Source organism: Sander vitreus, chromosome 14 (assembly GCF_031162955.1).
Source record: "Sander vitreus isolate 19-12246 chromosome 14, sanVit1, whole genome shotgun sequence".
NCBI lineage: Eukaryota > Metazoa > Chordata > Actinopteri > Perciformes > Percidae > Sander > Sander vitreus.
This window is the reverse complement of record NC_135868.1, coordinates 7,196,723-7,220,240: the sequence shown is the minus strand read 5'-3', so window position 1 is coordinate 7,220,240 and position 23,518 is coordinate 7,196,723. Positions and strand designations below refer to the sequence as shown.

The window sequence follows — 23,518 nt, the reverse complement described above, 5'->3', positions numbered from 1 at the left end:
ACAAAAGAAGAAGACAAACGCTCTGCAACAAGAGTGTATGCAAAAGATGTAGTAAGGGACCACGATTAAAGTGTCACGGTTAAAGTGTCTATTTTAAAAAAGTCGTTTTTTATTTGCAAAAGTGAAACATCAGGATTTTGAAGCAGACACCAGGATTTTGGACCAAACATGTCGGCTACGGAAACTGACGACGGACACCAACGTCTGGCCACCAATCAAGTCTCGTCTGTCCAAGTCGCTGGCGCGGTAATATTCTGCACGTTGTTACAGCTGTATACATTTCTTATAACGCTGATACGTGAACCCATGTATATGTCTAACAAATAGAAAAAGTTATTTCATTAGCATGGCGGTTAGTTATTGTGTCATGTTGACGCGGTAAAGGCTAGCTAACCGCAGCAAGCAGAGAGGTGTGCAGACTCGTAAGCAAGCTAGCGTTAGCTTAGCGATTCGCGAGCTAGTTTTCTCTTGTTTACAGGTCAAGTAATTAGGCAACATCATAACATGGCTGAATCCAAGGAAGCGAGTTAGACGGAGGTATTCAAACCCCTCATTTCCAAACGAACTGTAACGTTACAGCAGTAACGGTTGATGTGTTGCGTGAGCAGCGTTGCTAAATCAGCAACAAGCTAACTTGTCATGTTTATTTGATGAGGATGCACGGTCAAAACACAAGAGGGTGTGTTAATGCTAACGTTTATATGTTCACAACCCGTGTTTTACCATCGCTATCTTTTTTTACACATGTATGCCTGCGATGTTTACATTAAAGGTAGCTTCACTGTAAAGTTAACGGGATAGTTTGGAATTTCTTTAAAGTGGGGTTGTTTGGGGTAGGCTACTTGTCAATGGTAAGTGTACGACATATTAACTAAAGTTACACACAAAAATAGGGAGGATTTCTAAAACCAAAGCGGGGGATGTGGTGGTCCTCCCCCAGAAAAATGAGTTTTTTGTGTGTGTTTCCTGCATGGTTGTGACTAGATCTTCTCAGTTATGAAAAAGACAAAAAATCATAATCACGATTATTTGGTCAATATTGAAATCACGTTAATTAAACACGATTACTCATTGACTTTTGGAAATAAAAAACATGTATTGAACTTAAAAAAACAGTGAAGTTAAACAAATCAACAGTAAGAACACCTTGAATTTTTCAAAATTTCCCATTCATTCTTTCGTAGAGTGCACAATAATCGTTTTCCTCGATTACATTGTTATTGTGATCATTAGGAGCACAGCCCTAGTTTGTGACTTTCAAATATTAAAATGACAAACTATGAAGTGCACTGCAACAACATTTTCATGTTAAATACTTTTAATTTATCTTTCAATTCTCAGAAAGAATAAAGAATGATTTGCCCCTTTTGTGTGAACTTGTGCAAATCTCTGGCATGAAGTAATAGTCATCAATTTGCATTCATTCATTCGTTTTTTTTGCCCCTAGCCCTTAGAGAATCTGTGCACACAATTGCCTTCTGTGGCCATTTACAAATGCTTATTATAGTTAAAAGTACAACATTTTGCAGCTTCTAGCACCATCCTTAAAGGGATGGTTCAGAGTAATTTCACCCTAGGGTCCTTTGCACCATGACCTTGAGCCAAACACCCCCCGAGAAGCTTTTTTCCCTTGGTCTAACACTGGTCGAGTTAGAGCTATCAGACGAATGGCTTAGTGGAACCAAAGGTGTATCTTGTAAGTTACCCCACTAGTAGTGCCCGGAATGATACAAAACTTCTACAGTAGTACAACCACGTTCTGTACTCATAAAATGAGGCATTGGAAAGTACACCAGGAGTTTATTTAAATAACACTTGCCTGATGGTTTCTACTCTCTTGAGTTACAAGATAGGACAAGATGCCACACAGTTGTATCTATCCCGGCTGCGGTATAAAAGCTAAATGGTTCAATCCGGAGACCTTCCATGATCTGCCGTTTCGCTACAAAGACCCGCAGCTTCTACAACAGTGGCTTGTCGTTCTCAAAATGGACATCACGACGCCAGTCGAGACGCTAAAGAAGAAGCGCTACCGTGTCTGTAGCAGACATTTTGATGAAGACGACTTCTATTATCCTGGTAAAGCCAAGGACCCAAAAAAGACGACTAGAGTACAGCTGAAAAGGAACACTATTCCACGAGTGGGGCCACCGGCCACGGCCATAGTTGAGGTAAGTTTACTAGTATTTTGCTGATAACGTGTTCGTGTACAGGTAGGTTGGGTGAGGGCGCATCACGGTGTACCTACAAACTTTCCAATACCTCGTTTTATGAGTACAGAACCTGTTTGTACTACTATAGAAGTTTGGTACCATTCCGGGCATTATTAGTAGGGTTATGAGATACACCTTTGGTTCCACTAAGCCATTCGGCTGATAGCTCTAATTTGACCAATGTTAGACCAAGGGAAAAAAGCTTCTCGGGGGGTGTTTGGCTCAAGGTCGTAGTGCAAAGGACCCTAGGGTGAAATTACTCCGAACCATCCCTTTAAGGAAGCATAGGTGTGGGCCAGAGCTGTAAAATCCAATGTGCAATTTTCTCTCCGTCTCTCACTCACTGAGGAGGACGTTCAGCAACACGTGTGTATGCCAGGTGATTGTTGTTTTTGTTTGTCGGGGAAAACCGTAAACTTTTAGAGTCGTAGGACAGTGCCAGAAACAGAAACAAAAGGAAAAAAGGTGTGAACATTTACAGGAGAATTTCAGTGTTTCCTCTATGTTGATTTTGTAGTGGCGGCCCACCATGGCAACATTTCTGCCACCACGGGATCAGAAATAGGGCTGTACAAGAAATTTAGTCGCGGTTGCCGTTTAAATGATCCTGCAGACATAATGCATCCCCCGTTGGCTGCCACTCACATTGCAATTTAACAACAAGTAGAACTATTCAGAGATTATCAGCCCCGTCCAGTTTAACTCCACATACTGTTGTGTTGATGTAGTTTATTGTCAAAACGTTTGCTTTCTTCCGAGTCGGCTTTTGAATGAACAGCTCCACCAAAAACGTCACCGCAGTGGGTCCGTTCTAAGTGTAGACCTGTTGTAGATGTTAAGTGCCCTATAATTCCTCAAAAAATGTCTATTAATTTAGTTTGAACCCGGTATTTCTGCACAGTTGCAGATAAAGATTAGGCTACTCTCTTTTTTTCTTTTTTTTTTTTTTTTTTTTTTTTTTTTTTTTTTTTTTTAAAATATTCACACAGACATTCAAAGTTTTTTTTTTTTTACGTTTAGTACAGCCCTATCCAACAACCTCTTTAAAAGTGTTTTGACTGAGATTCTCAAGGTGTTACATTTCATTGTACACACCCACTACTCTGAACAATTAATTGTTCTCCAGGTTAAGGAGGGCAGTTGTTGAAACTTGTCAAAATGTGATCTAGTTCATATGACTGTTTTGTAAATATGTGTTGAATAAAGGTGTAAAAAAAAATGCAAAAGGTGTATCTTATTTTTATCTTAAAAATGCATTCAAATTCCGTATTTATTTTTAGCACAGCCATCTTGTTTGACAAAAGACTGTACACTAGACAAACTAGCGATATGAAAACCCTTATTTTAACCCTTATTAAATAACACCAGAAAACGTCCGTATTCTGGCATGTATATAAAGTTAATAGATTTTTGTCTTTCACAGGTAACAGAGGGGACAGACAGACAGTCCATGGAAGCTGTTTTAGAGCCGGGAGCATCAGCAGATGTTAGAGACCCAGAGCTTGTTCACCCAGCGTCTCCTAGACTCTCCGAACATGGAGAGGGGGGTGACTTTGTTGCCTCTGAAAACGAAATGGAAAGTAAAGAAATTGAACCTAAAGAAAGTAAGACGGCCTCACAGTTGTCAACAGAAGAGACAGTCTGTACAGTTTTGATTCACTGTGATGAAACGGGCAACACCTCAGAGTCTGAAAGAGGGGAGGCCACTGAGGTAAAAAGTGAGGAAAAGCCAGACATTGACACTAAGGAGGACATCGACACACAGCAGGAAAAGGAGTCTCCTGGCAGTGAAGTGGAGGTAAAAACTGAGGAAAAGCCAAACATTGACACTAAGGAGGACATCGACGCACAGCAGGAAAAGGAGTCTCCTGCCAGTAAAGTGAGGCTTTCTGCAGTGGACGACCTCGATGAGATGATGGACATTGGTACAGTGGATCAGGTGGAACAGGAAGCTCAGATGAAAGAGGAGGAACAGAATAGTTTGATGGATGTGGATAGCTGCTGTTCACCTGCCATTTCAAATACAGGTAAAGTAAAGCTGCAGTTTTATGAAGTTTTGTGTTAACGAGGCAAAGAAACATTTTCAACCGGCGAGAGTTAAGTTAACATTGCTGTTAAGTTAATTAATGTAAAGCAAAAGTTGTGCTTTTCTTGTAGGAGAAGAGGATGTGTTTTGGAAAGTTGTAAAGCACAAGGTGACAAAGTTGACATGTAATTAGTAATTACTTATGAATTATTATTATTAACCCTTGTATGCATCAGGTGCATCAAGTTAATATTTTCGGATGATTTTTCAGCATCAGCGATCATGCAGTTTTTCCTTTTTAATTAAGAGCTTTTGTAGTAAAATGCCTCAATAGTTGATAGTAGTGAGCGGTTTAAAAGTGTGGCTATGTATCATTGCTTATAGAACTGCTAATTTAATGAATCATTATTAATTATGGTCTAAACATTAGCCTTTTTGAAACATAGAATGCGTCACATTACTGGCTTCATCTTTTTGTGAATGTAAATCAAGGCCGGCTCTAATAGCATCCCACTAACGTCTGTCTTTAAAATGTTCTCTCCCAGCCTCAGTGGCAGAGGACAGTAACTCTGTTAAGGAAGAAGCTGATGAGAAACCCACTGTATTACCTCCTGCAGAGGAGGAGGACATGAAAGTGTCTTTAGACGGGATCCAGTCCAGCTCGTCTCCGTTGTCTGAAGCCATGACCAGTACAGGTGAATGACCTCAGAGCGATGGTGTTGGGGTGTTTTCTTAGTGCACACTTTTACCAACCAGTTTAAAAATGACCAGCTCTCTAAAGGAAATCTCTTAAACTCTTGAAATGGCTGATGGGAGACAATCCTTCCAGATTTTGGAGCTTTTAACGAGTGCACAGTTAAATGCTGAAATGTATACTTGTTATAGTATATTGTGTATTATCCAATCCAGGACACTAGCAAACAGAACTGGCAATTCTGAGGCCAATAATGCTTCCTCACACCCTACACTGTCCAGTTATGGCTACATTTTGATTTTAGTGAAATTACTGGCTTTTCTATATCTAATTATTTGTATAATATGTATTTATTTTCTTTATTACCTTTGCACCATTATTCACATGTTCCTCATGTTTCTGTAGGAAGTGACAGCTCATCACCGGCGACCGTAATGAACGGGATGAAAATAGTTAAGATGTCAATACCAAGATTAGACAGTGTAAGTAAGAAAATCTGCTTCAGCTTGTAAACTAAAACAGTCCTGGTGTTGAAGCTGTTACACTGCTGTGCTTCTCCCAAATGTCTGATTTCAGCTTTGTACATAGATCTAACATTTATTTCTTTTTTTCCTGTTGTAGGAAAGCGTGCATGCTGCTGCTCAGCCAATCAAGTCGTCTTCTTCACCACCTTTGGTCAAGGTGAAGGATGAGCCAATAGACGAAGATTATGAACAAGCTCTAACTCAACAACCTCCTACAGCTAGTGTGAAAGATGAGCCCATTACTGCAAAGGTGGGACACACACACACACAACGTTAAAAAAATAAAATTGGTTTATTTATGTTTAACTGTGAAACACTGGAAAAGCCAATTTTAAGTTGTCTGGAGATTCCTCTCATATCACACCAGTCTATAAAAACTTTGCTGTGCGACCAGAGCAGAAGAGGTGAAAAAAAACAACACACAACTATACTAATAAGCTGACCAACGCTCTCTCTTGCCTATATTTTAACTTTTCATTCATGCCAACTGCATGGATTAATAATTCGCTCCATGTTGCAGCTCTTTGTGTAAATATCCTGTCAAGTCTGAATAAAACTGTAAGGAACTTCAAAACTAATCCATGTTTCAATGACAAAAAGCCATCACTTCAACAGATAAACGAAGCCGGCAATGTTCCACAACTAAAATCCAGAATCACTGGGCCAACACTGAACCCTGTCTCTCCGTTATGTTATTGACAGGAGGACTTGAGGATTGGATCGGTCTTCTCCGTGAGCCCAGCTGCCGAAACACAGACGCAACCCACCTCCAACCCCTCATCGTTGCACATGTCCTGTTCCCACTGCAGTAAGAGCCTGATGAAAGGACAGACGGCTTTCCAGAGGAAGGGCTCCCCAGCGCTCTTCTGCTCCACCTCCTGCCTCACCACGTCTCTCCCCACAGTCAAAGGAGTCTCTAAGGTCTGCCACAGCTGCCAAAAGTGAGTACAACAGAAAACAGTGTCATCTTTCCAAACGACTATTTGGGATTTTTCTGTGTGAGAAACGGTAGAGTAATTCACTGTATACTTGTAGATGAGTATACCGAAAGTTCATGACCCAAATAAACGATGACTGAATTTGGATCTCTTATTGATGTTATCCCAGGTTGATATTTCGGCCTCAGGATGTCATTCTGACTCCAGATGATAAAGGCGGCATGAAGGAATTCTGCAGCCAGAACTGCCTGACTTCCTTCAACTACAAGAAGTCCGCCGCCACCAAAACAGTACCACAACCAATAGGACCACAGTCACTCTGTAGCATGTGCACCAGATACAGCGTCGTAAGTAAAAGAGAATAGGACTGCAATTTACTGTTATTTTCCTTATTGATTAATCTGCCTATTTTTTTTTTTTTTTTGATTAATAGTTTTATCTATAAAATCACCATTATAATTTTTCTACAGTCTTCCATCTTTTGTTTTGTCCGACCAACAGTAAAAAACCCCAAGATATTTAGTCACCTTCATCTTCATATCTTCATCACCTTCAACAAGCTGGAACCAGGGAATGTGGCAAATGAGCTTGAAGAATTACTGAAGCGATTAATCGATTATCAAAAATAGTAGCTGATTGATTTTCTGTTGATCAACTAATTATAATAGCTCTAAAACAATCTAAAAACATTGATTCATCATATGTTTTTCTACTTCCCTTAAGAATAAGAATAAACCCTAAAGCTATTAAAAACAGTGTGACATTTGCAGAAAGTAAAAAAAAAAAAAAAAAAATCTCCGTTTAACTTTTTATTTAATTTTTATTTATAAAAAAAATCATATACATTGTTTTTCTATTCTCCTGAATGATACCAGTTCATTGGACTCTTTCATGGGACAAAGAGTTTTTCTTGTGATAGGTTGTACCTTTTACCCCGCTGGCCCTGTAAAAAAGATTGAACTCTGAAATAACACTGTTCTTTTGTCATCCCTCCTGTAGAGTAAACATGAAGTAATCCTGAGCGGTGCTGTCCACAAGATCTGCAGTGACGCTTGTTTTAACCGTTTCCGCACTGTAAACAACCTGTCCATGGCTGGCTGTGCGAACTGCGGCTCCTACTGCCACATCAAACCGCTCATGCTGAAGATGGATGACTGCAACAAAACTCTGTGCAATGCAGAGTGTCTGGCCAAGTACAAAGAGGTAGGGAAATTCAAAGACACTAACAGGGATTTTTTTTTTTGGGTATGAATGGTACAGATGACGGCCAGTATACTCAGCGTTTGGCAAGGATGTCATAAAACATGAAAATATTCGACAATTTTCTTGTTCTTCCTTTCTTTTGCTACCCGTATATGGCTTAACGGATGTGTATTGCTGGGATAAAGCCTGACATCCAGCGTGTCTCTCACGTGCTGGATGTCCCTCCTTTTCCGATATCTCCACTATACTATTTTGCAAAGTGCTGCCCAGGACGGTTGTAATTGGTTTAAAGAACTACATACAAGCAAACAACCCTTTCCTAGAATAGATAAGCGGTGTAGCCAGACCATACTCGAGCACAGAAACAGCGCTGTGGAGATAGGTCTGGCAATGCGAGACTAATAAAATTGCTCAAAGTAACGCTACCTTTCGCTCTTTTTGTCAAAATCGTTGAGGTTGTGTTGTCTTGATTGTACATAATATACTTTACAATGAACTTGATTGGAATTGTCATGGACAAAATCGAGCAGGAGTTTCCAGACTTGCGTAGTTCAGTGTGATCTCCACGTCGCGGTCAACTGATCCATACATTGTGAGCATAAAAGTTGTGGGGTGTGGACGTGCAGAAAGGCAGATTCAAATGTGACGTTAACACAGCTTACAAGATAATTAATTAAAAAGCGCACCATGTCTGCACAGCTTAACATTCTTTTTTTGAATCTCATAATAGAAAACGAAGATAACCAAGGCTTGTACGATGTGTCGCTCTACCCGGTTGCTGGCAGAAACGGTTGACAGCAAAAACAGTGATGACTCTGTTAACCTCTTCTGTAGCAGCAGCTGTGTGATGGCATTCAAGGTTCAGTCTGTCAGTGCATCAGGTAAAGGTAGTTCTCATGATTGAGTTTTCGATTTTGGCAATTAATACTTCACTGTTGGACAAGTTTATTTATTTAATTTTAATTTTTTTTATAAAACTTTTCTCCTTTCCATAGGTGCTCGGTTGAATTGTGATAGTTGTGGGAAAAACTCAGTACCGGCCTACCACCTGGCCATGTCCGATACCTCCATCAGGAACTTCTGCACTCTACCTTGTGTCATGGCTTTTCAGGTAATGAGGTTTGCCTTATTGTGAGAACAAATCAAAGTGGTATATTTGCTGAAAGTTGTTATCCTTTATGGAGAACACACCTTTTGTGTGTTGAAACTGTGGCTTGATTGCAGTGGTTTTCACTCAAGACACTTGTATTGTTTTCTGTGCCACAGGATAAGTTCAAGAAGTCTCAGAAACAGGTGAATGTTTTTACCAAGTTACCAATGGGATCCCAAGTCCCGGCCATCATTCCTACTCAAACTCCACAAGACGTCCCCAAAGGACCACTGAAACTGAACTGCTCCCAGTGTAACCGCAACATAGCTTTTAAACCTGAAGTCATCCAGATCAAGGTAACTTTGTGTCTGTAAACGAGCATTTTTTTTGCTATCAGAATTTGAGAAATAGTACTTCAACAGAAAGTTCCACATCAGCAATGTTGCTTGTTTTTGAAAATGCCTCACCGGTGCTTTTACTAAGCTAAGTTGATGCTCGCCGCGGTGTCGTTGCGATGGTGTGCGAGCCAAAAATAAAATCACTTATTTTCCGTAAAGCACAAAGGCTCCGCATGTTGTCATCGTCTGAAACCCGCAAAATATACCCGAAAATACTATCTAACAGCCATTGTTTAGTCTTTTCCATAAATAATGTCAATCTCTCTCCAGCTCTGTGTGAAAATGTGATGTACACACTGTTGGGTGATTTAGTGTTGATACCTCTATGTTTGCAGGACAAGATAGTTTTTGTTTGTAGCGTGGACTGTGCTAACGAGTTCAAGAAAGACAACTCTGTGACGAGCCTGTGTGAATACTGTAAGATTGAAAAGATCACCAGAGACGCCAAAAGAATCAACAACAAAGACTGCTTTTTCTGCAGCGACGGTAAGAAGACAGATGGAAATGTATACATACGAAAAATCACAATCACACATCATCAGAGCATATCATTATTTACAAGTTGGGTTGAACAAGTTTGAACAACACACTTGCATCTTGAAAAGGTGTGAAAAATAATCATGCATAGTGTCCCTGAGCCTCTCCTCTCCTTCCTCCCAGGCTGTAAGCTCCTCTTTCGACACGACATGACTAAAAACTGGGGGAAACACTGTCACTCCTGTGTCTACTGCCACAGTGTGTCCAAGAAGCTGGTGACGGCACAGTATGGAGGCTCGACGGAGGAGTTCTGCTCTGATGACTGCAGGTCCAAATACACCATGCTGTTCTGCCACGTAAGCAAACCTCAGTACAGTTATTAAAATCATAGTTAGACTTAAAAAAACCAGGGATGACCATGGTAATCTTAATGTTTACTCACTGTTTTCTCTCAGGTTGCAAAGTGTGACACCTGCGGCCGCAAAGGGAAACTGAAGCAGAGTCTTCCCATGGTGGGAGAAGTCAAACACTTCTGTGATCTGACTTGTCTGCTGCAATTCTGCTGTGATAAAGTGGCTACGCAAGGCGAGATCTTCAAAGGTGTGTATTGTCGCCATTTCAAGTTTTATTTTCCTGTATTGTGGTTTTTAGTCCTGACTTCTTAATTAAAATGTTATGAAATCGATCGGTAATATCCCCTGCCGACTCCTCTTGTGTTTTCTCGGATCTGCAGGTACAGAGGAGGCCACACCTGTCATCGGCAACGTCATCTCGCTTGCAGGGCCTCCAATAGGCAACAGAACAGCCCAGCAAAGTACACAACACACAAACACAGGTGTTTATGAAGTATATGTCAAATATATAAGAGAGAATAACGTGTTGTGTGCTCACTCAATCAATTTCCAGTGTTGATTGCGAAAGTTTCATCATGTCATTGTCTCCACAGGCGTCGTCTTACAATCAAAGAACTCTGGACATGTAAGTTGTTGTATGTTATATGTATTTTATATACAGTAAAATTCAATCATATGTATACATACGGGAGACAAATGAAAGGAAATGCATGCATAAATGTGTGGAGAAACAAAAAATGAAGAGGTTTCAATACAGGTGCGCGCAATGATACAGTTAAGCAATCAAGGCAATGCAAGTTTGTTTGTATAGCACCTCTTTACAACAACACAATTTAAAGTTTTGTTTTTTTTTAGATTATTTCTTGTGGCATTTTGGGCCTTTATTTGATAGGACAGCTTAGACATGAAAGGGGAGAGGGGGGGAATAACATGCAGCAAAGGGATGCGGGTCGGAATTGAACCCGCAGCCGCTGTGGCGAGGAGTGTGTCTCTGTACATGGGGTGCACGCTCTACCAGATGAGCTACCCAGGCGCCCCAATTTAAAGTGCTTTAAACAAGACAGATACAAACGCAAAAGGCAGTACAAAAAGATAGGCATTTAAAAGAATATAATAGAAGATGAAAATAAGTTTAAATTGAATAAATAATTAAACAGGATAGTAATAATTATAGTGCAGTGAAAGATAACCAAATTACTGTGCAATGTGTATGAAAACACTAAGGAGGCCCAGTTTACCTCAATCTGTGGATCAAGATGACGAGGAAAAGTTATGTGCTGTGGCCTGCACAGTATCGGTGTGTATGCACTCTTAGGAACTGAGTCTTTGGTGCAGTTTGTTCGGCCACATCACGCTTTTAGAGACTGCCATTTGTGAGGATCTCTGCTGCGGCTGACATAAGCTCATTAGTCCATTTGTTTTTTTTGAAAATGTATTCATTCTCGTTCATTTTTGTTTCCTTCCTCAGAAAGATACAATGAAAGTTCACCCTCCTCCTGCCCCCAAAATCCTGAAGAACAAGGCCCTGCTCTGCAGACCGATGGTGCAGAACAAAGGCGTCTCCTGTAGAACACAGACAGCTGATGTCGAAGCACAGACAGGTAAAAGCAACAACCAGACAACAGTGTTTCTATGGTAACGACATTTCTGCTCTGCAGTCGGACAAACGAACACACTAAAACACAGATGTCATTACTTTAGTTTTTTTTTAATATTTAATATCTGATAATCATGGCTACATCACATGTATATATTTTTTTGTATATAATATATATTTTACAGGCCCAAAGAGACTGTTTGTTTGTTTTTTCATTTTACCTCGCATTTAAGAATCTACTCGTTTTTCACAACCAAGGCTAATAATTGTTGGGAAATAATTATTTGGCAAATGCTTTGAACTTTCAGTGTCCCCTGCTTTTCAAGTAAGTTTTTCAATACTTTGTTAGATACTGTTCCCCAGGCTCAGCAGGAGCCAACAAGGATACATATTCATTTTAAAATATATACGTTCTACTAAGGTTTTGTGTGTGTGTTGGTTCATATGAATTTTTCTTTTTTTGCCCCTAAATATATCAAGCAATATGTTGTTCTTTTGAGCCCACAATCATTTTCTTAGTCACTGATTTGCACAACTTTTGAATGTGCTGACCCTTAAGTTTGTATTATATATTTACATACTGTATATCGACTGCAGACTTGCTTATGTTGAAACAGTTACTCATTTTAAGAACGTTTTCTTTTTCTTCCCTCTCTATAGATGACGTCCTCCCTAAAATCATGATCGTTCCTATCCCAGTGCCGGTGTATGTTCCTGTACCCATGAACATGTACAGCCAGTGTACCCCCAGACCTGTGGCCATGCCAGTACCGGTACGTTAAACACTACAACCACCTTTGGTCTTAGTGTTTGATTCTCTGTAGTGTGAAAGAATTATCGGGATTACAAAATGAAATATGTATATTAGACAATAGTATCTTCATCCTCATTACAGAGCCTCATAAGCTTTTATGCTCTTACTCTGTCTACTACAGCTGCCTGTACCCATGTTCCTTCCTGTTACAATGGACAGCGCTGAACGCATTGTGGAAACCATCCAGGAGATCAAGGAAAAGATCCCGTCTGACCCCTTTGAGGCGGAGCTCATCCTCATGGCGGAGATGGTTGCAGAACAACATGAGAAGAATGACAAAGAGGAGAGACCAAAGGAGAAAGTGGTGGAGAAAGACAGAGAGAGACATGAAGCAGCTGCTCCGGCAGGTAATATACTCCGGCAGGTTATACTGTTTAAGGAAACGGTGAAAAGAAGCAAGAGAATGGTTTTAAGGAAACTGGACAAACATTCAAGACAAGGGTAAAATATAGCTTTTTGAAAGTTTGAGAATGGGGAAAAAATTTTTTTTTATTTTGCTTTGTGGACATTTTAGATAAAGAAACAATGTTTTCCTCTAACATGATATTAGTTAAGTGAAATAACTCTAACAAACAACAAAACTGGCAATTCATCACCATTTATACCAGTGTATGGAAAAAAAAGAGTAAAAAGACCAGAAGACAACAACTAACAATTCAAGAGATGCTAAGTAATTTACTTACTGACTGCGTGCGACCCTGTAGCGCCCTCGGTACAGAAGAAATAGCGTGGCGAAGAAGGTTGCTCCATGCAGATTTATTTGAAACAATTACATTTTTACAAGCAAACCAAGCTGTTCCGGATGCAAGACTACAGGCATAGACAAATGAGCATAGACAACTGAATGTTTTTTGAACGTGACTATCTTTCTATACAGCAGGGCGGTGTCAGTTGGACACATTTAGACACACTTACATCCTGTTTTTTACATCTAAAGATGGCTTTGAACAGATCATATTTTTAATTCAAGCCTTACTCCCCATCTCCACTACTTCCCTTCCTTCATTTTGCCTAGGTCTTCGTGACCCAGCCAGTTCATTGCTTAGCAAGATTATTGCGTACATGTTAGAGGTGTGAATCTTCACTGATCATTCGATTCGATTACGATTATCATGTCTTTAATTCGATATCTCGATGCATCAAATACATTTTTCTATTAAAGCCATATAGGCTATTTAATTCATAGCTTTTCAAGCTTCAAAAACAAAACATTCTGCAGTGCTCTAATACTAAATAAATTGGATACATAAAACTACAGCACTGAGCACATGGCACTTCCTAAATGTGCAAAACATAACAGAATATGTAAACAGAAAGGTTGTTAGGCCCACATTAAATTGCAAACAGAAATAATCGATTATGGCCCGGCCGATTATCGATGCAGCATCGTCCATGTCCACGATTCAATGCATCGATTATTTGATTAATTTCCACACCTCTAGTGCATGTTAATCCAACAGGTGTTTTAATTTCAGCTATTAATGGAGATTAAATGTACTCAAAAGGTATTGGTTTCCCACACATATCTGCCATGCCAACGGATACATTTCTTGTTAAATCTGATTATATTAATTATTAATATTTATGTTGGCTTAGCATAGCCTAGTCAGTGCCCTGGGTTCTGTTACCCAGACAAGTGAAAGACACTATACATGATGCAATAACTTAATCATTACTGTTCTACTAAGATCATACTACCTCGGAACGGAGTAGACAAGAACAAGAATAAGTTGACTATAGTATATACAATTAGAGGATTTGTCTTGCATATTAGCAGTTTATGTCGCCATTACCCATGGCTGTTTGCTCTCTCAGTGTAAATTATTTCCCACAAATGTTATGTTGTAGGTTTTTAATATAAAAAAAATGTGTCACGCTGGATGACGAGTTCCTCTCATGTTTATTTCACAGAGCACACCAGTAACTACAGTGATGATTTGGACACAGACGACTTGACCAGTTTCCTCAACAACTGGGAGGACACCTCTGATGTAGGTGTAAGGTCTCCCAGTCGACCGTATGGTCTCGATAAGCTCAATCCGATTCTAGACATTCCTGTGGCCAGTGAGCATTACTTCCAGCCCCCACCTCCACCTTCAGCTCCGCCTCCCATGGACATCGAAGCTGACTTTACTGTCGGTGAGGAGATGGACACACATTTATGAAGTGCATGACGTGAAAAACATTTGAGTTTTATGTCCACCTGTGCTTAAAGAGTTGAGTTAAAGGGTATTACATGAATGAATTAATGCCTTTATTGTCATTGCATGTTCACATACAACAAAACTTTCCTGTCTCTCATAAAAGAAAACTAGTGCCATTCACTCTTAAACACACATTCACATACTCACACATTAAGATAGAGTGTGTGTGTGTGTATGTTAAAAAGCAAATCCCTGGAATGCTTGGTCTAATGTTTCATCTGGTGTGATTTCCAGAAACCTTGGAGAGAATGGCCCAGCTTAGAGAACAGTCCCAGCGATCCCCGAGCCCGCCTGCCGCTCAGCGACGGCAAGCTCACAGGAAAGCCAGAGAAAAGAGGGTAACTGCCTGGGAAGAGATAATGTGCTGCCTCTTGCATTTAAGCCTACATCTGATTTTACTTGCTAAAAAATAAATGTGTAGTTAGGTTAATGAGAATACCAACCATTAGGGTTGGGTACCGTTCACATTTTAACCAGTACAGGTACCTGGAATTTTGTGCCAGTACCCAAGAGTACCTTTAGGTACCAACGTATTTCGGTCAGTACCCTAAAAAGTACAGAGTTCGGTGCCCAACCCTACCAAATGTGCTGGAGATAGAATATGTTGGCCTCACACATCACTTTGTATCACCCTGATCATATCCTTGACGCAACCTTCTCTCTCGCTCTCCACTGTTTAAGGGTCGTAAGTCAAAGCGGTCTAAGGCAGCTGAAGCGTCAACTCAAAAAGGCGTTTCTAACAAGGCCTTGGCTATAGAACTCCCAAAACTGAAGAGTCAGTATGGTGTTGACTCCTGGAAGCGATGGATCCAGTGGAGGCAAACTCAATCCAACCTGGAGACGCCACGCTTTGGTTGTAAGTTTTGACAGTAAATACAACTGCTAAAGCTGGTCTTGATAGTTCCTTTACTTCATCCAAGATCATGCACTTGTATTATTCCATTAAGTGGACAATTTTATCCATAATACCCAACAATAAAGAGTATCAAGCTCAATAGTTATGAAGGAAGTCTTTATAACTAGAGACTTTGGAAATATCCCTTAGCAGCCATTAGACTGGCTGTGATTTTAAAACCTCTGTCTCTGAATGCACGGGTCAAGTTATTGATTTGAGGTCATTTTGATGCTGTCACTGTGACATGTCTTCTGCACTGTATCTTTGCACAGATTCTTTGTGTACAACTTAAACTTTCTTTATTTTGGACTCTTTGTGTCCTAATTTCAGCTCGTCCCATGGAGTTGAAGGAGGATGTTCTTCGCTGCACCACTGCTGAGTTGAGCTACGGCCTCTGTTGCTTTATTGCTGAGGTGAAACGAACTAACGGAGAGCCGTACTCCCCCGACAGCCTGTTCTACCTCTGCCTCGGCATTCAACAGGCAAGACATTTTTTACACACAGAGAATATTTGTTTGACCCAATAGCGCAAAATGTGTCCATATCTTGCTGACAAAGACATTGCATTTCCTATAACTTCACAGTAAAAGAATCTTTCCGGTTCGTTAGTGGAAAGGTTTTTATGTGAAGCCAGTGTTTCTCACAGGTTGAGAATGTACTTGTGGTGGTGGGTGGCGGGATGGCTAGGTTCAGTAAAAACTAGTCAAACGAAGGTTTATGAACTATTTATTGAAAACAGTGACTAGGCTACATAACATTAACAGATAATTTCGAAATAAATAACTATTTACATATTAAACATATCAGACTAAAAGATGATAAAGATACAGATGAAGTGTAGCCAAGATGTGCTTTGTCAATTAAATCTTGTTGGTTTGTCAGATTTTATCGTTCAGCAGATAAAATACCTGATTATTATTATGTAACATGATATTAAATGTAACTTAACCTTAACACTATGATCCATACAGAAAGTTACATGTTATTTAAAATTGCAACACTGTCTCCTACTAATTCCTGTTAAATCATATAAGACTAAGGCTATCTAAAGTTAATTATTTTTTTTTTTTTCGATCATTGTTTTTTAAAGTGTTTTAATCCGTGTTTTGGGGATCGTAAACACATTGTTTTGTAGGCTACTATACATGTCCTTGTTGCATTCATTAAAATCTCATCTGAAGATTTCTGTCAAACAACTCTTGAGTTGTAGTTTAAAACTTTTACAACCAACTTAATAAAATCTTGGGTTTTACTCAGGCTCAAGTCCATAAATACAGCTAATGGATTCAGGCACAGAGAACGAGAACTGAAGGCAGTAAGCTCTGTTAGCGGTTAGCTCTGGTTAGCTCCATTATTAAGATATGGAGTGGAGGAGACTGCTGCGGACAGGGGAAACAACCAAACTCTGATAAATGACGTTCAGGGAGCTTTTACAGCGGTGTGGCCGCGGCATTTCTATGGTTTATTAATACAGTTAATCCCACGGCAAGACCACCAGCAGCATGCTACTACTAACTACGGCCTCTGAGCCTGAAGTGAAGCGTTGACGCTGTCATGCATACGGAGTGCGACTTCACGAGGCGGAGGGGCTGGAGGCCGCTGCTCTTTGTGCGCTCTAAGAATACATTGTTGATCGGGGAAAAAAATGTAATTTGGATGTTGTCTACCTGGGTGGATCTCAATCTACCTGGGCGGGGTGCCCAAATAGAACCTATGTATGGGAAACACTGGAAGCAGCAACATCAGGAAGGGTAGAGTTTGCATTAGCAGTAACTTGCATGACTGAAAGCCATTAGTAAACAGTAAAACTAAGTCACATCTACTAAAAAGTAGTGCATCAGCAAATATACTATAATCTATATATACTATAGTGGAATAAATGACAGCCATGTCATATCTCATTATGACCATGACATCTTTTGCCTCTGTAGTACCTGTTTGAGAACGGTCGTGTGGAGAACATATTCATGGATCGCTTCTACAATAAATTCTCCACTGAGTTCAATAATATGCTGAGAGGATTTAAGCCCTCGATCACAGCAAGTGGTGAGTTATACATGATTTTGCAATTTGTAATCTGTCAACATTTTAGCTTGTGTTCCTTTTTTTCTATTTTACATGAACAAACCTACTTTTGACCAGATTTCTAACGGGTCTCTCTCCCCCTCTCTGCAGGTTATATCCATTCCCGTGTGGAGGAGGAGTTTCTCTGGGACTGTAAACAGTTGGGGGCGTACTCCCCCATCGTCCTCCTCAACACTCTCCTTTTCTTCTGCTGCAAGTACTTTGGCTTCACCACAGTGGAGCAGCACCGCCAGCTGTCCTTTGCTCACGTCATGCGTTGCACCAAAACCAACCAGAACAACACCAAGACCACTTTCCTGCGCTTCTACCCACCAATATCCATAAATGAGCCGGAGTCTGGTACCAGTACGACCGAAGGTCCAAATGAAATACCTATTTGTTCCATACCAACATGTAGTAATAACATATTTTAAGATATTAAAATCCATCAAAAGTTCTTTAAATTTGAAAATGTTTATTTTAACATTCACAAATGTGGTGCTTTTATAAGAATGTTTTTGGAAGTCAAGCAATAGACCTTTTTCATGACAGACATGTTGACTTGTCATAGTAGGAAAAGCACAGCTGAAATTGATAACCTTAACGATGGCTCAATTCCATCAAGTGTCCCAGTGAGCTATTTCAGTGAGTCAGCATGCACAATACCAGGGCCTCTCCTAAGTGGAATGCAGCCATCATTAATGGTTTTGAATACACCTGTGCTTTTCCTACTATGACATGTCAACATGTCTTTCGTGAAAAAGGTCTGTTGGCAGGCAGGAATGTTTCGCAAAAGAGCACTCACATTATATGATATTGCAGAATAATTTCAGATCTATGTCAAATCTGCATTGCCTGAACCATTATATGTTAAAGAGAAACACACTGGCATCAAAAGCCAGCAAAAACAAAAAAAACATGTTAAATGAATAATTGGTCTATTTGTTTTTTTATTGTTTTGTTTTTGAAGAGCACAAACTGACAAGGATGAGCCTGAACCTGCTTAAAACCTTATTTTTTACCATGACGTGTATCATATACAGTTTAAGTCCTAGTGTACTCTTTTTACAAAGCGGAAGTTTTTGCATTGTAAACATTTAAAAAACACTGCAGACAGTATTTTCTGTGAAGAAAAAGTAAAAGCAAAGTAAATACTCGCCAGGGCTTTATCGGCACTATTTCTGTCTATTATTTGTTGTGTTAACATCTTTAATCAAGTGCAAGTTTATTAAACGGCACAACTGCTACACCAGGGGGTAGAGTAGAAGTCACACAAGTATGAGTTATGTTGTTGCACTATACATTTACATAACTGGAAAGTACCTTAGGGTTATTCCAAATGTGGTGTTCATTTACAGTATTTCTTAACCAGCAGTTCTGTGAAATTGGGCTTCCAAAAACCGTGAAACTGGATTCATATTAGACATGGTGTAAAGGTGTTTGTGTTTGCGTCCTTTTCAGATCCAGAGGTTCCTGCAAAGAAGCGTAAGGAGGAGGAGAGTAAAGAGGATATCCTGGAGATGGCGGAGAACACAGAAAACCCTCTCCGCTGTCCAGTCAGACTCTACGAGTTCTACCTCTCCAAGTGGTAAGTATAGTACCACGCTGAACTACTTACAGCGACGAAAAACTGTTTCATTGTTCAAACGCACCTGACTATTGTTTAAAGATGGACTTGAAAATCGTGAAACTATCCCTTAATGTGTATACAATTTTAACTTTGCCTGAGGCAAATATTGAAACCCACTGGCTGTTGTGTCTATTTTTGTTATCATAGACTTAAGACTAAAATGAAACGTAGCGCTACACATTGGTCTCCTTAATCTGCTGATCACAATGTTGACATAACCGTCTTCCATCTAGCTCGGAGTCAGTCAAGCAGCGCACCAACCTGTTCTACCTTCACCCTGAGCGCTGCTGCGTCCCCAACAGCCCCCTGTGGTACTCCTCCACGCCTCTAGACGATAGCACTATGGAGGGGATGCTCATCCGCATCCTCACCGTCAGAGAGCTTCATCTTACAGCGAGAAAAGATGGAGGAATGGAGAAGAAGACACCCGATGATCCACCATTTATACCTGACGAGGAGGAAGATGGGGATTCAGAGTGATGAGGAGCAGAAGTGATCTCTTATTGGGGCAGCAGCTTGTGGTTTAAATGTTTGTAGATACACTGAAATGTTCATTTAAACGTGGCCCAATAAACAGAAATGGACAGAATAAATATCTCACTTACCTACAATGTACAGAACTGCAAAGAAAGTCATCCTTCCTTAACCACATGTTGTGTAGGTGGCGTTTTTGGACTGAGATACGAGACTCAGCACGACATTCAGACTGTCAACTGCTCAGCAGGACACACAGCTTTCTTCTGTTTTTTTATCTGGTGAATGGTTGCTTCTCATTAATAATGCTTTCTTTCCCTTCCATGTTATGATTATATACATTCTTGTGCAATGGGATTTCTTTGTCCTTGTTTAAAAGAGCTACAGTGAAAAAAAACAATTTTGATTTCAGTTGGTGTCTGAGTAAATATCCAACCCAGAAGAGTAACTGAAAACACCGGTCTGTAATGTAGATGTAAGTCGCCAACCATCATGTTGAGGTGACAAACCTGCAGTATATGTTTTGATTTTTAACAATGCATCCATGCCATGATTTGGTATCGGTCAAAGAGTACGTGCTCATTTCCAGACCCAAGATTTTGGCAGTTTTTATACCCGAAGGAAAGGCATTCCTGGAAATTCAGGATATACACTTCACAACAAAGTAATTCTTGGAATTCATAAGTAAGCACAGATTTGATTATACCAAAGTCTGACATGACACATCATTATATATTCTGGTATAATAGATGTTCCAGAGGCTTCTCCAACTTGCAAAATGTAAAATATTAATCAGATTATCTGACTTTGAAAGGTCTGGTCATTTGATTGTGAGATTACAGTGACATTTGACATTAAATCAAAGTGTCAAACGGTTCTCTACATTTCATTTTACCTCCGTAATTGAGATGGACATATTTTGATCACCAGTGTCCAATTGATGGGATTTCAAATGTTTTTGGAATTCATGGAAATACATTTAGGAAAATAATGTGAAAGAATTTAACTGATATCACAGTTTAAAATGCTTGACAACTTTCATGCCATTTGAAGAAAAAAAACAATTTATCCTTTTGTTGACTGAACATAAAATAAAGTACAGAAATACTGTCCCTTCATGTATATCTTGGTTATATTAACCCCCAGTTTATATGGCTGCCAAGGTTCTGAGTATTTTCTATTGTATGTTGTTTTTAAATAAAACATTTTAAAACTTAGTTGTTTTATGATACAACAGTTACAGCGGTTTAAGTTATTTCATTATAAAATGTTTTTCTTACTGTATATGTCTGTAAGCTTGAATATGGGGACCTTTTTCTGTGTCATAAACCACACACGGCAGTAATTTCGTGTGTTTGACCAAAGAATTTCTAATCAGGGAAGAAGTTCCACTCTCTCGTTACTTCCGGCTTCTGAACTGGTTGCAGTTCCACCAGAGTTCCATATAGGGGGCGCTCACAGGCCAGTGCAGAATGAATGGGACTCTATGGAGCTATACCCCTCAAAATCCACTTTTCTCAGGATATCATTTTTTGTCTAGTAATTTGAATGTTGCATTCGAAAGGGGAGGCTAAGAAAATACACACTGCTGGGTGTTAGATTTTTTTAAAGTGGCTTTTTTGTTCTAAAAAGCCTTTTAAAATGTCAATGACGTCATACACATACGGCCAGAGATACTGCTTTACGGCAAGCTCTGAGTCGCTTCCTTTGTTCTCTCGAGGCATCGCCAACACAGCTGACAGGTTAGGCTCTCCCTGTTAATACACGTGCTAGAAAGAGGTCTGCTAATGTTTTAAAGACCACGCCGAAATATTCACTCTGACATTCTGGTTCTGCTTTGGATGCCGTCAAGCGGGATCTCCGATCGTAATCAGTCCTTCACTGACCAATCAGCATTCATTAGCAGAATGCTAGCGTGTTATGGGCAACGACGACTCAACCTGTAAGAAATCGAAAGGGCATAAGTACTCGTTCATTCAACTTTTGACCTATAATCCATGTTGACCTTGCAAAAACTACAATCAAATCTGAGATTTCTCAACGACAATCAGGCGAAAGAGACAAATGTAGCCGTCTAGCTCCATAGAGTCCCATTCATTTAGCACTGGACCGCGATCACCCCCAGTGGAACTCTGGTGGAACTGCAAGCAAATTCGGTACAATGGGGCTGAATAGGGAGTGAAACGGCTTTCCCTAGACGGGCTTTGGAAAGACGATAGAAAGGAAAAATGGCTGCCCTTCTGTTAGCTACACCTGCACCCCTTCTGGCTTCTACGTTGGGATATTGAAGCACAGGTAAACGTGTTTAAAAGATATATATATATTTTGAAACGACATGTATCTAAATCAAAAGCAGTGGGCAAAGTGTTGGCAAACTACTCCAAACTTACTCAACACCTTCTAGTTAGTGTTAGCATGCTAGCAAGGCATGTGTACAGTAGAAAGTAAACATCATTCAGATACAACTTTATCGTAACAAAACTGGTTTGATATAAACATAATTAGACAGAACAGATAGCAGCCAACTAAGCCAGGTAGCTAGCTTTACTTTTGGACATAGTTAGGCATCACAAGTTTCTATTAATACCCAAGTTACTGACTTTTGTTTGTAGAATGGACCATTTAGACAGCAGACATGTTGACTTGTCATAGTAGGAAAAGCACAGCTGAAATTGATAACCTTAACGATGGCTCAATTCCATCAAGTGTCCCAGTGAGCTATTTCAGTGAGTCAGCATGCACAATACCAGGGTCTCTCCTAAGTGGAATGCAGCCATCATTAATGGTTTTGAATACACCTGTGCTTTTCCTACTATGACATGTCAACATGTCTTTCGTGAAAAAGGTCTATTGGCAGCCAATGCAGATAGGGAATGTCACTTGACTAACCTGACAATAGTGGGATAGAGTAGCAAATATTACATTTAAACTATGAAAAGCTTCTTAATCTCAGTTTGTACCAGTTTTCAACAAACAACTGTACCTTTGTTATTGGAATTAGACAAATATGTAATCTGGATCATCTGTTGATGATCAAAGGGAAAAATATGAGTTTTATACATGCCGGGGGTGGCAGCCTTCTCTTAATACATCCATGCTGGCAGCACATGTGTTGGAAAGAGAGTCACTGCAGAAATGAATGTAGTGAACTTTTGCACATGCTGCCTGAGTTATGGATCTTAAATGTATGTTGTAGTTAAATTAAACAAGCTGGATTGCTTAAACAAAGTTTATTCTTAAATGTCATTCGTCACATACTACAATGTAGTGAAATTATATTTCTGCATTTTAACCCATTCTAGTATTAGGAGCAGTGGACATCTAATAGCATCCGTGGAGCAACTTGTCTTACATGTGTCAGGGACACTTTGATATGTGGCTGCCAAACTTGGGTTATGAGGTGACCACTCCACCTCCGAGCCACACTGCCACGCCAAACCTTACTTGCATCACAGACATAATGTTTCAATATATTTGTTCTATATTGTTGGACAGATTTTTTTTTTTTTTTTTGTCACAGTGTTTATACTCTTTATATGAGTCTATGGTTTAATAAAGGTTAACATCTCGTAGTTCCAAGGTGTCTTTGCTGGCTAACTAACCTGTTGCTAGCAGTGTGTATGTTATTAACAATCAGCCACAACTCTATATTGTCTGCTATATAATTACAAAGAACACTGTGTGATCAGCAGATCCTCTATCACCCAAAGCTAATTTAGTATCTTTGGACATTTTCCAGCTATCATGGAGAATCGGAGAAGGCAACTGAGTCCAGAGCAAGATGCCCTGGAGCACATAGTTGCTCGTAGAGACAAACCCTTCCTGGAGGAAAGGGTTATAGACTTCTTTAAAGGTACGAGGTACATTTATGATCGCAGTCTTTATATTGATATTGAAGAGATTTCTAGTACTTGACAACAGGTC

General features: G+C 39.8%; 2 protein-coding genes across 9 annotated transcripts in view; both read left to right on the top strand.

Moving 5' to 3' along the window:
• LOC144529275 (zinc finger MYM-type protein 4-like) lies at window positions 1-20,828 on the top strand. Of its 7 annotated transcripts, none has more exons than XM_078268276.1 (28): window positions 166-246; window positions 1,843-2,171; window positions 3,637-4,240; window positions 4,785-4,934; window positions 5,339-5,415; window positions 5,555-5,707; window positions 6,160-6,398; window positions 6,565-6,742; window positions 7,395-7,598; window positions 8,329-8,485; window positions 8,594-8,709; window positions 8,865-9,044; window positions 9,422-9,572; window positions 9,747-9,919; window positions 10,019-10,163; window positions 10,297-10,398; window positions 10,510-10,541; window positions 11,385-11,517; window positions 12,174-12,286; window positions 12,449-12,674; window positions 14,239-14,466; window positions 14,766-14,869; window positions 15,213-15,387; window positions 15,757-15,908; window positions 17,358-17,472; window positions 17,602-17,868; window positions 18,952-19,078; window positions 19,354-20,828. In XM_078268276.1, the coding sequence occupies exons 2-28, from the start codon at window positions 1,860-1,862 to the stop codon at window positions 19,598-19,600; spliced, it is 4,860 nt and encodes a 1,619-aa protein (XP_078124402.1). In that variant the 5' UTR covers window positions 166-246; window positions 1,843-1,859; the 3' UTR covers window positions 19,601-20,828. The 7 variants fall into 7 exon arrangements, with proteins under 7 accessions (XP_078124407.1, XP_078124406.1, XP_078124402.1 ...); XM_078268277.1 differs by having other exon boundaries at window positions 168-246; window positions 1,850-2,171; XM_078268278.1 differs by lacking the exon at window positions 166-246 and adding an exon at window positions 253-537.
• A 755-nt stretch (window positions 20,829-21,583) lies between these two features.
• The window catches only part of LOC144529274 (uncharacterized), a 45,874-nt gene continuing 43,939 nt past the window's right edge, over window positions 21,584-23,518 (top strand). The window contains exons 1-2 of one of the 2 annotated variants that reach the window (XM_078268273.1): window positions 21,584-21,889; window positions 23,334-23,447. In XM_078268273.1, coding sequence (XP_078124399.1) covers window positions 23,339-23,447 — 109 coding nt within the window. In that variant the 5' untranslated portion in view covers window positions 21,584-21,889; window positions 23,334-23,338. The remainder of the gene's footprint in view (window positions 21,890-23,333; window positions 23,448-23,518) is intronic. The other variant, XM_078268275.1, reaches the window with a different exon arrangement.

Bases quoted from the DNA above. Each gene is read 5' to 3' on its own strand.
- LOC144529275 (XM_078268276.1), top strand. From the start codon at position 1,860: ATGCCACACAGTTGTATCTATCCCGGCTGCGGTATAAAAGCTAAATGG. The intron at 9,920-10,018 runs GTAAGCAAACCT...GTTTTCTCTCAG, and splicing joins ACACCATGCTGTTCTGCCAC to GTTGCAAAGTGTGACACCTG. The intron at 17,473-17,601 runs GTGAGTTATACA...CCCTCTCTGCAG, and splicing joins GCCCTCGATCACAGCAAGTG to GTTATATCCATTCCCGTGTG.